Source organism: Mytilus galloprovincialis, chromosome 14 (genome assembly GCF_965363235.1).
Source record: "Mytilus galloprovincialis chromosome 14, xbMytGall1.hap1.1, whole genome shotgun sequence".
In the NCBI taxonomy this organism is placed as follows: domain Eukaryota; kingdom Metazoa; phylum Mollusca; class Bivalvia; order Mytilida; family Mytilidae; genus Mytilus; species Mytilus galloprovincialis.
The window spans coordinates 20,333,733-20,349,879 of record NC_134851.1 but is presented as its reverse complement, the minus strand read 5'-3'; the positions used below and the strand labels follow the sequence as shown (position 1 = coordinate 20,349,879).

At 32.1% G+C, this 16,147-nt stretch overlaps 1 protein-coding gene across 1 annotated transcript in view; it reads right to left on the bottom strand.

The window, feature by feature from the left end:
- LOC143059390 (uncharacterized) overlaps positions 1–16,147 on the bottom strand; it is a 44,140-nt gene that overhangs the window by 10,008 nt on the left and 17,985 nt on the right. The window contains exons 13-23 of the mRNA XM_076232882.1: positions 14,569–14,694; positions 12,725–12,856; positions 12,222–12,479; positions 7,609–7,722; positions 7,006–7,131; positions 6,501–6,635; positions 5,823–5,945; positions 5,140–5,397; positions 4,578–4,844; positions 3,889–4,152; positions 1,903–2,661 (exon numbers count right to left, since the gene is read on the bottom strand). Coding sequence (XP_076088997.1) covers positions 1,903–2,661; positions 3,889–4,152; positions 4,578–4,844; positions 5,140–5,397; positions 5,823–5,945; positions 6,501–6,635; positions 7,006–7,131; positions 7,609–7,722; positions 12,222–12,479; positions 12,725–12,856; positions 14,569–14,694 — 2,562 coding nt within the window. The remainder of the gene's footprint in view (positions 1–1,902; positions 2,662–3,888; positions 4,153–4,577; positions 4,845–5,139; positions 5,398–5,822; positions 5,946–6,500; positions 6,636–7,005; positions 7,132–7,608; positions 7,723–12,221; positions 12,480–12,724; positions 12,857–14,568; positions 14,695–16,147) is intronic.

Below are 16,147 nucleotides of genomic sequence, written 5' to 3'. Positions count from 1 at the left end.
TTTGTTCCCATTGTAATGACGACAGTCTGTTGGAAAACACGTTTTCCGAACGTAACAAATATGTTTTCAATCAAGAAATCAAGCATCTTGATAGTATTAGTTTCAGAGAATTTTTTGTTCGAATCAGAGTGATCCTTTACAGTCCTTGGATGGTGTAAACTTCCCTCTAACACCATACACCATTACACCATACACCATACCCCATTACACCATACACCGTGTACCATTACACCATACACGTTACACCTTTGCACCATACACCTTACACTTTACACCATACACCATTCCCCATTTTATCTACACGATCCGAAATTACCCTTAATGCAATTAGATTTTAAATATTAAGATTTCTATTATGTTTATGCTTACAATCCGAAAAAATTAAATGAAAAAAACTTCGTTTGCAACCTATGAAAGGTCGTACACTATTATTCACACCATTGCCGATCGCACGTTTCACAATAACACCATTCCCCATACACCATTACACCATTCCCCTTACACCATACACCATAGCACCATACACCTTACACCATTGCACCATATGCCATACACCATTACACCATACACGTTGTTTTGGGAAGTTTACACCATCCAAGGGCTGTACAAAGTAGGATTTATCCCTCCCTAAGACAAGATACTTGTATCTACGTTGGCCATTCTTTTTTACGAAGCAAAGCAATACCAACTCTTTCAATTTGTCTTTAAGTTTGGAATGTGGAATACTAGTGTACAGAGTAGAAACTGTACCACTATTTGACGGTTATTTTTCTGAAATTCTTTCATGTGTATCATATGTTAATATATATAAACTATGACAATGAAGGATTATGAATTAGAACGAAACAGTATCTCAAAATGAATTTTTCCTAAATCTAAAAAGATTGATACAATTGAAAAAAAAATGTGTTTATATTTTATTATAATCTGTGTATTTTCTAGATACTCATAAAGTATTTCTCAGGAATAGTTTATTGGAGTTTAGACATTGGAGTAAAATTGTAACAAAAAATCTGAAGAACAAAAAAATAAATAAAAAAAAGAACCTGGTTCCTATTCAATGAATAACTTTAGCACAGATCATATAGGCAATCACAAAAGTCCTAGCTGCAGGAAAACCAGTGCAGCAATGCAATTGTAAACAGTGATTAGTTTAGTAACCTTTACATGCATCTCAAGCACTATCAGAGTAAAAAGCCTGCATGTGCAGTAACTTATATTAGGAATTAAACAGCTAAAAAAGCTGTTTAATAAAGCTAAATACTGATATCATATCGTTTAGCTTTACCATGAATAATATAGCTTAATATGTAAAGCATTTTTGCAATAATCCTTAAAACGAACGCAGTAGAGAAGTTGCACATTCACTTTTGTTTGTGATAAATATTTACCAGGGAATGATCTAAATAGTTGGTATAATCTTAAAAAGAAATGTACAAGAATAAATTATTGAAAACTGAAATTGAAGAGAAGTCCATTTGTTTCATTTGTCATTATTTTTTCTCACAGTTCTTCCTAAATTCTAAACTAATTCTCAGTGCAGTAAATGAGTCAGCATTTTTTCCCATTATGTCTGCTTATTCTAAATTTTTCTAATTAAAATTTCATGTACAATTTTATGTGACAGAACATTAATTATGACAGTTGTAGTCAAAAGCATAATCAACCTTTGTATTAATTCAATGTTTTTGCTGCAGTTGCAGTACATAAATTTAAAGATTCAATGAATCGAAATAAATTTAATTAAAATAAATAAAAAAATCATATCATCAAATGTATCTTTTTCATTGTCATTCTATTGCAATTTTTATATGAAAAGAAATTGAAATTTATCTTTTTTTTGTTTTACAAAGTAAAATACTGCAGCTACTTTTTAAATTTTTTACTTTAGATTGAGGATACCTTCAGTAGTTGTTGTGCCATCTTTGGTTGATGCCTCTTGTGTCGTTGCTTTTTCAGTTGTTGTTTCTTGTGTTGTCACTTTTTCAGTTGTTGTTTCTTGTGTTGTTACTTTGTCAGTTGTCTTATTGGTTGCTTCTTGAGTTGTTGTCTTAACTGTGGTAACCTCTTGTTGTGTTGTAGCTTCTTGCGTTGTCGCCTCTTGTGTTATGGTAGTTTGTGTTGCTGTAGCTTCTTGTGTTGTAGCATATAGTGTTGTAGTTTCTTGTATTGTAGCATCTTGCGTTGTAGCATCTTGTGTTGTAGCTTCTTGTGTAATAGCTTCTTGTGTTGTAGCATCTTGTGTTGTAGCATCTTGTGTTGTAGCATCTTGTGTTGTAGCTTCTTGAGTTGTCGCCTCTTGTGTTATGGTAGCTTGTTTTGCTGTAGCTTCTTGTGTTGTAGCATCTTGTGTTGTAGCTTCTTGTGTTGTACCACCTTGTGTTGTAACTTCTTGTGTTATAGCTTCTTGTGTTGAAGCATCTTGTGTTATAGCTTTTTGTGTTGAAGCATCTCGTGTTGTAGCATCTTGTGTTATAGCTTCTTGTGTTGTAGCTTCTTGTGTTGTAGCTTCTTGTGTTGTAGCTTCTTGCGTTGTAGCCTCTTGTATTGTAGGTTCTTGTGTTTGAGCGTCTTGTGTTGTTGCTTCTTGCGTTGTAGCTACTTGCGTTGTAGCTTCTTGTGCTGTTGATTCTTGTGTAGTGCTTCTTTCAATTGGGGTTTCTAAAATGATATTTTTTCTATAAATATCTTGTACAGATAAAATCATTCAAATATAGTTATTAGAAGAGACCAAGTATGGATCATCGTGCTTTTTTTTTCTCGAGCTGCTGGTTGAGCAAAATTGTTTAGATTTTGTATAGATTATGTATGGAAAACCCAAAGGGCGATAAAACGAAACCTAAACCATATAACTTTAAGATAAAACTTGAGAATATGGCTTTAATAATATGCTTTCAGATAAGAAAAAGAAGTAATTTGGTAACGGGACTCGTTTTCTTGCTTCATAACAAAATAGCAAAATTCACAAAACACTCTATTATAGTTACTTTATCTATTTATCCCAAATTTAAAAAAAAAATAATAAAACAAAAATTATCTGTATTTTGAAAAATACATCCGTAAATATGATAAAACATATAATTTATTCTATATAAAATGTAAAGTCTTACACATGAATTACATATTACTCTCGCAATTTGAACATGTCATCAAAGATGAAGACCGTTTGTTTTCTGCTTTTAAAAAATCCAAGATTGAGGAAAACAACAGAGCTACCTTAAGATAAAGCAATCTAGAATTACATGTTTGGTACAACATAGCATAATATCTCATACAAACATAGATAGCATCCATACACAAATTATTAGATCCACAAATGAGATATAAAAACTATTTTGCTTCGATGGTTTAAGCAGAATAAATAAAATAGAAAATAAAAAACATTCTACAGAAATGTACATGGTCGCATCAATGCCATGTAATAAAACAACATACAAACAGTAAAGGGTACACACTTGAAACGAGGCCTGCATAACCAATTTAATAATTTTGATTTAAAAAATTGAACCACTGGACAAATTTATTCAACATTTTCTATCAATCTGAGTGAAATAATAATTAAAAACTGATGTACAATAAAATTGTGTACAAAAGAAATCTAAACACTGCATGGTTGTATAGACATACCAACAAGAAATTTCATTAGATGTCATTTGATATGCAGAAATTTAAAAAAATGTATTATACATGATAATTTTGTTTTAACAGAATTGGAATAAAAAATGCATAACTATACATATTCCTTTATACAATTTACAGAATTCCTCCATTAACGAGATGGTGAGATGAAAACATGAAATCCATATTACACTTTCTTTATTTTTACAGTTATAGATGGCAATAGCTCAACTTATATCAGTTGATATCAATTTGATAAGCAAAACATACTTTCACAAAGATTAAAAGCATTAATCTGATATCCAATATTACAGGCACAATCATAAGAACCAACTGCATTTTTACAAGTTGAAAAGGGAGTACTGTCACACATGGTTGCATCTTCACATTCATTTATGTCCAGTTCGCAGTTGGTGCCATTCCATTCATGTTTACAAGTACAACTACCATTAACATTATTACAATCCAGTGTATTGGAAGCAATACAAGTACAGGCCTGAGAACAGCTATCTCCATAGTTTGCACTGCCACATTCTGAAAAAAAGATCAATATAATGACGTTTATAAAGTGGGAGTATGTGGACCAAAAATTCAATAATAGCTTACATGTTGCTTTTATAATGTTTACAACAAACTTGTGTGAACCAAAGTGAATATTGAACTGAAATAAAAAATTATGTAAAATAAAATTGCAAATGACCATTTTTTTAAACAAGATTTAAATACAGTTTTTCTAATGTGGATTCAGTATTATTCATTGGATACCAATTTCCGTTGATGTCGTTTGTATAGGTAAACTAAGTCTAAATTAAATGCTCAACGAAGAACAAATCTTCTATTTGCATTGATACAGTTTTTGCAAATCCATAAAAAATCAAATATCCACAAAAATGAAACTTTTCCCTAATACACGAAAATTGATATCCACGAAAATAAATGTATCTGAAATATCAGCCTACCTTGGCAACTTCCATCAGCTATTTTCTGGTATCCAGTAACACAATTGCACTCATGGGTACCATTTAAATTGCTACATTCAGAATTAGATGTAGTATTACATATAAAGGGAGTAACGTTACACTCATCAACATCCTCAGAACAGGTGGTTCCATACCAACCAGTTTTACAAGTACAACCACCGTCAACATTGTTACAGGAGTCTGTATTGGTTACAACACAGCTACAGGTCTGAGCACAGTCTTTACCAAATGTGTTGGAACTACATTCTGGAAAGGAAATGATTTTTAGGTCAGGAATAGGAAATTAATACATTATTACCTTATTATCTGATATAAAGGATTTGGAGGTTTTCATTTCAGTATTTTTTTTAATTTTTAGGCAATTTTTTCTATATTTTTTTTACCATTACTCTCTATTCTATAAACATTCTCTTATCTGACAGATTATAATATACTGTCTCTCTGTTAATATGAGAAATACATAAACACACATTTGAAGTTAATAGTCAAGTTGAAAAGTACAAAACAGACATTGATAAAAAAAATAATTCTGTCAACGAACCTTTACAAACATCGGCAGAGTTAAAATAACCATTATCACAGACACAAACATAGGATCCATTGGTGTTTTCACACATTGAAAAAGTCTGACATATTGTTGAGTTGCTTGTACATTCATTGACATCTGATTCACAATAATCCCCAGCCCAGCCAGTTTTACAATTACAACTTCCTTCAGTGTTGTTACAATAATTGGTGTTTGCTATCACACATGTACAGTTTTCAGCACAGTTCTGTCCCCATTCTCCTTCAGCACAGGCTACAATTCAGATTTAATTTAGTTTAGTTTAGTATAGATCAAGACCATGGCATTTGTTGTAGATAAATTCACACAAACTTACATATAATATGAACATGAAAGTTTGTTTTAATAAGTATTGAACTACATGTATCGACTTAAGGAAAACATAAAAATGGAAACATCTTTCTTCATTACAACGTTGCACAACCATTTATTTGATCATGACGAAAGAATCTTTTACATGGAGATTTTATTTCATTTTAAATTAAAAAAAAATAAACGTAAATATGAACTACATAAATAAAAGCAACTGTAGTATATTGCTGTTCAAAATTCAGTCAATTGAGAGAAAACAAATCCGGGTTACAAACTAAACGGAAGGAAACACATTAACTATAAAAGAAAACATCGAAACAACAGAAACACTTAAATTGTATACCAACCTGTGCAACTCTGTGCATCACTCTCCAATTTGGTACCATTTTTGGTACAGGAACATTCGTATCCTGGTAATCTATCAGTACATCTATCAGCACATGGGTTGCTCGTCTCACACTCGTCGATGTCTGAAATTTTTAACAAACATAATGGTCTTTAATTATTTACGCTATAAACATGATAAATATACTGTTATATAGATTTTTGGTGAAACTCACCTTTTAAATTTTTATGAATTATTTTCAGTTTTTCTTAGGCCTTGTTGTCATAACAATTAACTTGTGAAGGGATTTATTTTTTAAATTACTTGAACCATGTATTGCGCTTTTTGTATTTCTGGATTTTTTTTTATTAAAATCAAAAAATCTTTTACATTTTCAGAGCTCTTTCATGTCTTTCAAACTTCATGACTGTAATATTTTTTTAAATGAAAGTGTACAAATTTAATAAGTTGTATCGCTTGTTGAAGACGTATTATGTGGTTCTCTTAAGGTAAATGATTGTTACTTTGTTGCTGTCTTTTTAAGATATATCCTCCTTGTATTTTTAGTCATATTTACCATTACATTAAAGTATATTAATAAACAAAATGATGGATTAAGTTTTAGTAATAAGATGAATATTAACAATGGAGCACATTTTGGAAATCTTAACTGTCTCAATCAAATCAAGGGAAAACCTACTTTCACAGATCCCAGTTACATTATCAGTCATTGTTAGATTGAATCCTGTTGGACATGTACAGTATTCTGATCCATCAGATTTAACTGCACAAGTTCCTGGGTTGGTACAATTCAAATTGGAACATTGGGTCTTAACTGTGAAAAAAATGATAAATACTCATAATATCTTTAAATATTGTAATGCATACACACTTTTGTGGTCATATTTTACCAACTTATTTTCATATATAATTGGTACATTACAATATTACAGCCATTTTTTGAGAAGTTGCATAAGTCGAATTCTATAATCATGTCAATGGTATCCCGAATCAAAACGGAATTTAGTAAACACAGTTAATTTATTCAAAACACAAGTCTGATTATTTAATCAATGTTCGACCTTTTAAAAACCAACATGAAATACTTATAATAAAAACTGATTATATGAAATAAGAGTAAACTATTATTTCCTACTATGTAGTTATCAAAGTGGAATTAAGAATTTCTTGACCAAAAAAGTTACTTGTGCATTTCCTCTGGTCTGTTGGGCTGAGAAGGTATCCATCATTACAAGAACACTTATAATTTCCTGGAGTATTAAGACAGTTCTGGTCACACTTGTTCAGGGTTGTGTCACATTCATTGATATCTACAATTTAATAATAAGATTTCGCATTATTCGCCTAAGAAAAAATGTCCACCAAAACGTCACTGAATATATTTTGGCAGCTATTTCAAAGTTGCAACTCATTAAATTTCTTTTTTAAAATTACTTATGTTGTGCTCGTTTATTTTAGCAGTCAATGAAAACATTTTGTTTTCTTCACCTCTAATTATTTCAATCAAATGACATTAGATTAAAATAATTAGAGGTGAAGAAAACAAAACATTTATAAAACTTCGTAATTAACAATTTTCAAAATAAAATAGACTATGAGCTATTAAATTGTTTTCCTTCTTGTAAAACAAATGTCAAGTCGTTATTTCATTTTTCCTTTGTTTCAACAAATTATTAGCAAATCACATAACATTTTCCGGAATATATCCTAGTAGAATTATTACACAGAATGTGGTACCGAGATCTGGTGTAGAATTTTACAACAAAATACTAAATTATCGACCTTACCTTGACATTTCTCATTTGCATCTTTTGTAAAGCCAGTTCTGCAACTACATGTAAAGCTTCCGTCTGTATTGGTACATAGTTGATCACATGGATTGTTATCACACTCGTTTACATCTAAAAAAAAAAGCAATCAGGATAAAATTTCTGGATAAGGGAACTAGGTACTGCAATGCCATATGGTTGCAATGTTAATATCAAAGGAGTAGGAAATTTGTCAAGTTCAGCCTGCAGTGATGTTAATATAATGAGTTTATTTAATACTACCTAACGAAACCAACGTAGTCATGGACAAAAACGTTACCATCGACCTAATGTAAAAAAGTCTTCCAAATCGAGATCGGCCCCTGGAAGCTTTGATGACCTTCTTTCTCATCTACATCATCCGTTAGGGTTACATTACATTAGAACTATTCTTTTTTTCACTGCCGGTTAATTTTCTAAAATGTTTGCGAGATTATGCACTTGACAAAGGAGGCACCAATACATTTTCTCCAATATACAGACTTGTCAGTATAATTTGTGATGTAGCTCTTTTCTGTCTCTTTAAACCAGTAAGATCGGAACCTTTACATTAGGAAAAGAGGAAATTCCTTCCTGTTCACTTTACCAATAGAGGAATTGATGCAATCAACATCAGCATCAGCAACGTTCTACATCACAAGCAGGTTACATAAAAAATTCCTATTTATTTTCAAAACCAGTCTGTTCCTATTGTATCCTACAGTAACACCAAAACCATTGCACCCAAAATATTTAACTATAAACAAGCATTTAGGACCTTGATTTAGAACAATACTTACAAAAACCTCTGACATGTGACTGTTCCCACTCGCCTTACAATTACAGCCCCTCTGGCCATGTTATTACTGGGGATCTAAACATAATTCAACATGCTTTCTCCGAAAGGTGATTTATCGTGGTCCTAAGTTTACAGAACCCCAACACATTAATTGGAACCATAACTTCAAAATAATTATGGATTACATTGCGAACTACGACAGAATATGGGTTAAACGAGAAGAAGTTCAACTGGACACTTTGTCAGAATGGGTCAAAACAATCAGGTCTCTGATAAAACGTCGCATTCATAAGTTGAAAAACTGTGTGAATGATCGACCTAAGTCCATTTTCAGTGACAAAAAGGCTGTAAAATGTCTATCATCTCTTCAAAATAAGTATGTTGTTGTTTCTGCGGACAAAGTTTCAAATAATATTGTCTTTGTATGTAAATCGTATTACTACGAGTGTCTTATAAAAGAATTAGGAATAGATGAGCACTCGGGTAATCCCACATACAATAACATATCATTTGACAAGGATGAGATTTTGGCGAATCAGAAGTCCTTCATGGCTTCTATGAACATTGCATTGAACAACAAATCGGAGGACTTACCTTGTTTGTATTGGATTCCTAAACTTCACAAAATTCCGTACAAAAAACGGTACAATGCCGGCTCATCTGCTTGTTCTACTAAAGAATTGTCAATTAGATTGACTAAAATTCTGTCAGCAGTTAAAGAGGGTCTTCAGATATACTGTGAAACTGTTTACTCACGTAGTGGTATTAACCATAGTAGGATTCTTAAAAACTCTAAAGAACTTCTGGATAATTTTGAATCTCGGTCTTTTTCTGAAATTAGTTCTATTAAAACTTTTGATTTTTGTAACCTTGTATACAACCATTCCCCATGTGAAATTGAAAAAAACGTCTAAAAAAATAATCCACAATGCTTTTCATCATAAAAATGGTAGCATATGCTATAAATGTATCACTTTGGGATACCATAAGGCATATTTTGTTAATAAGGAACAAAAGGGTAAAACATACTACACAGAGAAACAAGTGATCAGTATGCTGGAGTTTCTTATTGACAACATATTTGTTGAATTTGGAGGTAGACTTTTTCAACAAATTGTCGGCATTCCTATAGGAACGAACTGTGCGCCTCTCCTTGCCCACCTCTTCTTATTTTCATATGAATCGGAGTTCCTTCAGACACTTGTCAAAAACAAGAAGATCAAAGAAGCCAGGTTATTTAATTTCACTTTCAGATATATTGATGATGTTCTTTCCATTAACAATCCGAACTTTTCTGATTGGGTTCCATTAATATACCCACCAGAACTAGAAATTAAAGAGACCACAGACACGGCTTCCTCCGCTTCATTTTTAGACTTATACCTTGAATTTGACATACACAGTCATCTCAGTACCAGAATCTATGGCAAACGAGACGATTTTAATTTTGAAATTATCAATTTCCCCCACCTTAGTAGTAATAAACCAACTTCACCTGCATATGGAATATACATTTCCCAACTTATTAGGTATTCAAGAGCCTGCAGCTCCTATTCAGACTTTGTAAAACGTCACCAGTGTCTGAGCAGAAAGTTGATGAACCAGGGGTATGTCAAAGAACGTCTCGTCCTTTTTCTAAAAAAGTTCATCGGAAGATACCCATAACTTGTTGATAAATATTCCGTATCAACTTCACAAATGATACAAAATGGTCTTGAAGTATAGATTTTGCGTACTGACGCTGGTTATCATCTTAATAACGTGTTATAGTATTCTTTTATTTGAATTTATTGATATTACTTGTACTGTTAAGTCAGTTTTTTGAGATATTCTTTTGAAGTGACTCTGTGGTTATGTAAAACATCATACTTTGAACGACAACATTATTTCATTTATTATATTACTTTTACTTATGGATCTTGACATACTATGAATGACAAAACTATTTTATTCAAGTATACTACTTTTTTTGTTAAGTCTGTTTTTTATGATATACATTTGACGTGAAACTGTCCTTATGTATCCCGTCATACTTTGAACCACACAATTATTTCATTTATTATTATTACTTTATGTTAAGTCTGTTTTTGTTATATCTACTTTACGTGACTCTGCATGTATGTATGCCGTCATACTTTGAACGACAAAATTCATGGTATGTCTACCTGTGCGAATTTCAAACGCGCAATTTTACACCAGTACTGAAAACCTTCTATACTTTACGGGTAAACTTTACATAGATAAATTAAGTCGTATAAGAAAAGCAAAATGAGTATGTTAAATTTGATGTATGCCTTTTTGTGCTTCTTTGCATCTTCGCTAGCCAAGGTTTACGATCCACTTTCGCTCTCTTCACCCTTGGCGGATTGAGATAAAATTTCGGAGACACAAGGTAAGGATTTTAATTGGTTGCAGTCAAAACTCGCTGCATCTAATCAAAAAGCGCCTATAACATGATCACGTGTAAATGTATAAAGTGTTTGTAAACAATTACCACGTTTTTAGTGTGCAACAAGTCTTTACATCCCTAAACATACGACTATATTTAGTGACAACTTGAATGTTTTTATTCGTCCAATAGAAAATCCTGTGTATGTTTCATGTACAAATGCATGAATGTTGACGTATATTTTCATTTCCGGCTTTACCAAGCGTGTAGAGTCTAGACGCTACCGTGTTTTTACCTCCAACTTGAAGAGTTCAAGTGCTACCATTGGTGAAGAATAATATATTCGGAATGGGCGTGATTTTTATCTTCCGATAGATGGCGCAACATTGTTATCACAAATGTTGGCTCAATCCGCCAAGGGTGAAGAGAGCGAAAGTGGATCGTAACCCTTGGCTAGCGAAGATGGCTTCTTTGTTACATTTGTTGTTTTTATAGTGATATTAAAATGATAACACAATATTGACTGCTGTACCCCTATTTTTGACATTTTTTTCTTTGAGTATGTTTGTTTTGTTCATACATCGTTGACAATGTAATGGAATTTTACGCGACTGTCATACACGTGAGAGGTTTAGCTAGCTATAGAACCAGGTTCAATCCACCATTTTCTACATTAGAAAATGCCTGTGCCAAGTCAGGAATATGACAGTTGTTATCCATTCGTTTGATGTGTTTGGACTTTTGATTTTGCCTTTTGTTTTTGGATTTCCCTTTTTGCATTTTCCTAGGAGTTCAGTATTTTTGTGTTTTTACTTTTTGCTAAAGTGCCCTGAACACCTTTCTACGAACAAAATCAGGAATTTTAAACTAGATTCAATTACCTCTACTTTTGAATGTTAAAAAAGCCAAGCCTTTGTACAGGAAAAAAAACTGAACAGGATCACATGTCACAAATTAGTTCATAAAGTATTTTTTTATATAATATAGACAATGTACAAATGACTTGAACAGGGCTGTAGTATGGTTTGATGGTATATGATTATATTCAAGATTATTTAACTGTGTTTTCATTATTGAAGACATTTTAGTTGGACTTCAATATAACAGTTAAGCTAAAACAATGTTAAGAATAGTATTGAAATAAAAATCAGGCTTTCAGCTGAAGGACGGGAATTCCTCGCTGAATTGTAGAACCTATTGGTTACCTTCTGCTATTGTGTGTCTGTGTTGCTTATTTTTTTAGTTTTTTTATGTTGTGTCATGTGTACTATTGTTTGTCTGGGTTTTTTTCGGTTTTTGCCATGGCATTGCCAGTTTATTTTCTATAAATGAGTTTGACTGTCCCTCTGGTATCTTTCGTCCATTTTCTATGGTCAGGTTGTTTGACACATTACCCATTTCCATTCTCAATTTTATTTTGTTTACCAGTACATGTTCCGGTTTCATTCTGATAACCAGCCACACACTTGCAGACAAAGGTGCCAGGTGTGTTGACACATCTTTGGTTGAGAGAGGTATCACATGGGTTGACTACACCATTACACTCATTTATATCAGCATCACACGTGGTCCCCTGCCATCCTGATTTACACAAACATCCAGTGGCACTGTCACATCTCTCTGCCCCAGAACCACAGTTACATGTATTATTACAGTTTTCACCCCAGTGAAACTGATCACAATCTGTAATGTACATAACGCTAATGTGACCAATATGTCATGTAATATATATATATCAAATTAAATAGGTCCATACATAGTTGAATTTTGAAAAACATATTTATATTTCTGCCAAAAAGATTAAGCGATTATTTTTGTAACAACTGCGATTTGACATATCTCATTTCAATTAAAGGGGAAAAAATCATTAAAAAATTAAAAAAAAAACATATGGTTTTCTTTTTCTTTTCTCAATATGTTGTACTTACTTGAACAAGTTCTTTGATCGTTCTCCAAGAACTGACCAATTGTACAACTACATTTAAAACCTCCTGCTATATTAGAGCATGTTGACTTATCAAAACACAGATTTTTACTGTCATCGTTACATTCATTTATATCTACAAACAAAAACATATATTTTTAAATATTTGACTGTGGTAACTTTCAATTTAATTTTTGTTCCATATCAATAAGGAATACATGCATTATCATGTTTCCATACATTTAGGAACCTCTAGTCTTTGTTAATAGGCTTAAATATTTTGAAATGTTATGTTCAGTTGTATTTTTCAGATTTAAGTGTGGCGGAAGATAACCTTTGAGTGCATAATTTTCTAATTTGTTTGAAGACCCGTACGTTGGTCGTGTTGGTGGCCTTATATGCATGTTTTCTATGAGATATAAGTTGCTTTGAACTAGCTGTCAGATAACTGCGAGTACTCTCAGATCTGTTCATTGTGTCTTTTTGTGTCGAAATGTATAATTACACGGCCAAGTCCACTTGTATTTTTGTCAATCTGATGAGTTGAGCCTTTTTCAACTGATTTATATAGTTCTTTGTTTTGTTGTACTGTTATACCACTGTCCGGGGTTAGGGGGACGGTTGGGATTCCGCTAACATGTTTAACCCTGCCACCTTATTTATGAATTTGCCTGTCCAAAGTCAGGAGCCGGTAATTCAGTGGTTGTCGTTTGTATATGTGTTACAATTTTGTTTTTTGTTCATTTTTTAATATAAATAAGGCCGTCAGTTTTCTCGTTTGACTCGTTTTACATTGTCTTATAGGAGCCTTTTATAGCTGACTATGCGGTTTTGGCTTTGATCATTGTTGAAGGCCGTACGGTGCTCTATTGTTGTTAATGTCTGTGTCATTTTGGTCTCTTGTGGACAGTTTTCTCAATCATACCATATCTTTTTTTTTTTTATATAATAGATATAGGAAGATGTGGTGTGAGTGCCAATGAGACAACTCTCCATCCAAATAACAATTTAAAAATTAAACCATTATAGGTTAAAGTACGGCCTTCAACACGGAGCCTTGGCTCACACCGAACAACAAGCTATAAAGGGCCCCAAAATTACTAGTGTAAAACCATTCAAACGGGAAAACCAACGGTCTAATCTATATAAACAAAACGAGAAACGAGAAACACGTATATATTACATAAACAAACGACAACTACTGTACATCAGATTCCTGACTTAGGACAGGTGCAAACATTTGCAGCGGGATTAAACGTTTTAATGGGCCCAAACCTTCTCCCTTTTTCTGAAACAATAGCATAACATCACAACATATAAAAACATACGATAAAATATCAATTAGCAGACTTAATAAGTCTTCTTCTGCTGTTTGGTTGGTTTTAAGCTCACAATAAAGCCCTCATTTTATGAATATTTTGTTTAATATCTGTGACCATCAAGTTACACTTTTCATGTAAGGTATAACCAATACGGTAGTTAGTTAAATCTGTAGTGTGACTTCCTTCACCACATGACCAGAATGTAGCCATCGTCATTTTCAACACATGCTGATAAACGGGTGATTTATTTTTATTCTATACTTACCAAAATATTGTGGAAACCAAAATCTAAATAGATGTTTACCCTCCCTCAGTCGTATAGAAATCATGTAACGTACTTACGGAACATAAATTATTTCTATACTTTCTTTTGAAATGACGATTCTGAAAGTGCTGGAAACTTTATTGGAGCAGGGATACAGGCGTGCCTCTTATTTGGTTAATGAAGTCAAAAAGTTGTGCGAAATTGACTATATTTTTCGATGAAAGATATTATTCCAGAAATGACGTAATAACAGTGATTTACCTGTACAAGTTTGGTTATCAGCCTGTAGTACATATCCAGATTGACAATAACAAAATACAGTGCTGTTTTTTAATCTGCAGGCATAACTACAGGTAAGGTTACTCAGAGTACCACATGGATCAGACACTAAAAATTAAAATTCTATACTAGAACCTCATGTTCAAATCTATCATCTGTAAACATTCTTTAAGTATATATTTTAATAAAAGAAATACAACTGCAAATAAAAGGTTTAAGTATCAGTGAAAAAAACATCAGAAATATTTATTGCGATTATAGAGTTCTTATAACCTATAGTAATTTTTAACACATTCTATATGATAAATAATATATAAAGATTCTGCATTATTCGAATCAATTGCAGAGTTGTTGTGAATATCATACATAATATTTTATGTTATCAAGTATCTTTCTCGACATTCAAGTATGAGTTTGATATACATAAACTAATTTAATAAGCAGAATATTTATTCAATATACAGAATATTTATCTAATATACTGAAACTAATTTAATAAACAGAAACTAATTCATTATACAGAAAAATGATTTAATAGACAAAAACTATATCATTATACAGAAAATTGATTTAATATACAGAAACTGATTTAATATACAGAAACATATTCAATATGAAAGAAACTTCACTCATATTTAGAATCTTATTTGAAGGGGCACTAGGAACTAGATATATAATTAAATATAAAATCAGATTATATTTTTGGCTCAATCATTAATAAAATAGTGACATGATATCATTCGCTTTAGTAATAGATGGATAATGCATGCATTTGGCGTGTTCAATTGTTTATAGGAAAATAATGTCAACATTTAAAGTGCAGAAAATCATTTGATGTCCTTATTTAATCCTAAAAAAATGTATGCAGATAAAGTTGATGTTTAACATATATTTATGTAATCTATAATAAGAAAATAACATCTAAATACTCGAGTTTGATAACTATGTTTATATCGCGTATATTGTGGTAATCGTTGGTCAAATCGACAGTTAATCATCACTGTGTCTAAATCACACCGGCAAATTTTTTTCGGACTCGATGGTATCTAACATTCGGCACAATGACGGAACATTAATAGATAGAAGAAAGCTAGGTTTCCTTTTATTTTCTTATCTTTTTTATATCGAAGAATATATATACATATACAACTATTTTCTATTGTGATATGCAATATTTTCTACAACCGTTCTATATTAACGAAGTAATAATGCATGTCAAAATGACGAATTGAGTGAACCTTGCCTCGAAATTGTTTAATTTCTCGTTATATTGTTCACATTGTACGGAAAGGAAGGTACGGGTATTTTTAAGTATGTAACGAAAGAAATGGGTTATGTCAAAATGGAACTGGCCGGTTTCGTCAATGTTTTCCACCCGGTTTGGTCATATATTTCACAATGCATAAACCGGTTTGGTCAAATAAAAAAAATCATAATCGCATTGCATTATAATTGATAATTTAACTTCAGTGTTAAAACAGAGTTTTGTGACCGGGTCGTTGGAAAACAAGCTCTTTCACAGGACAACGGCTTATTATTTATATGATTAGTCTCACATTAA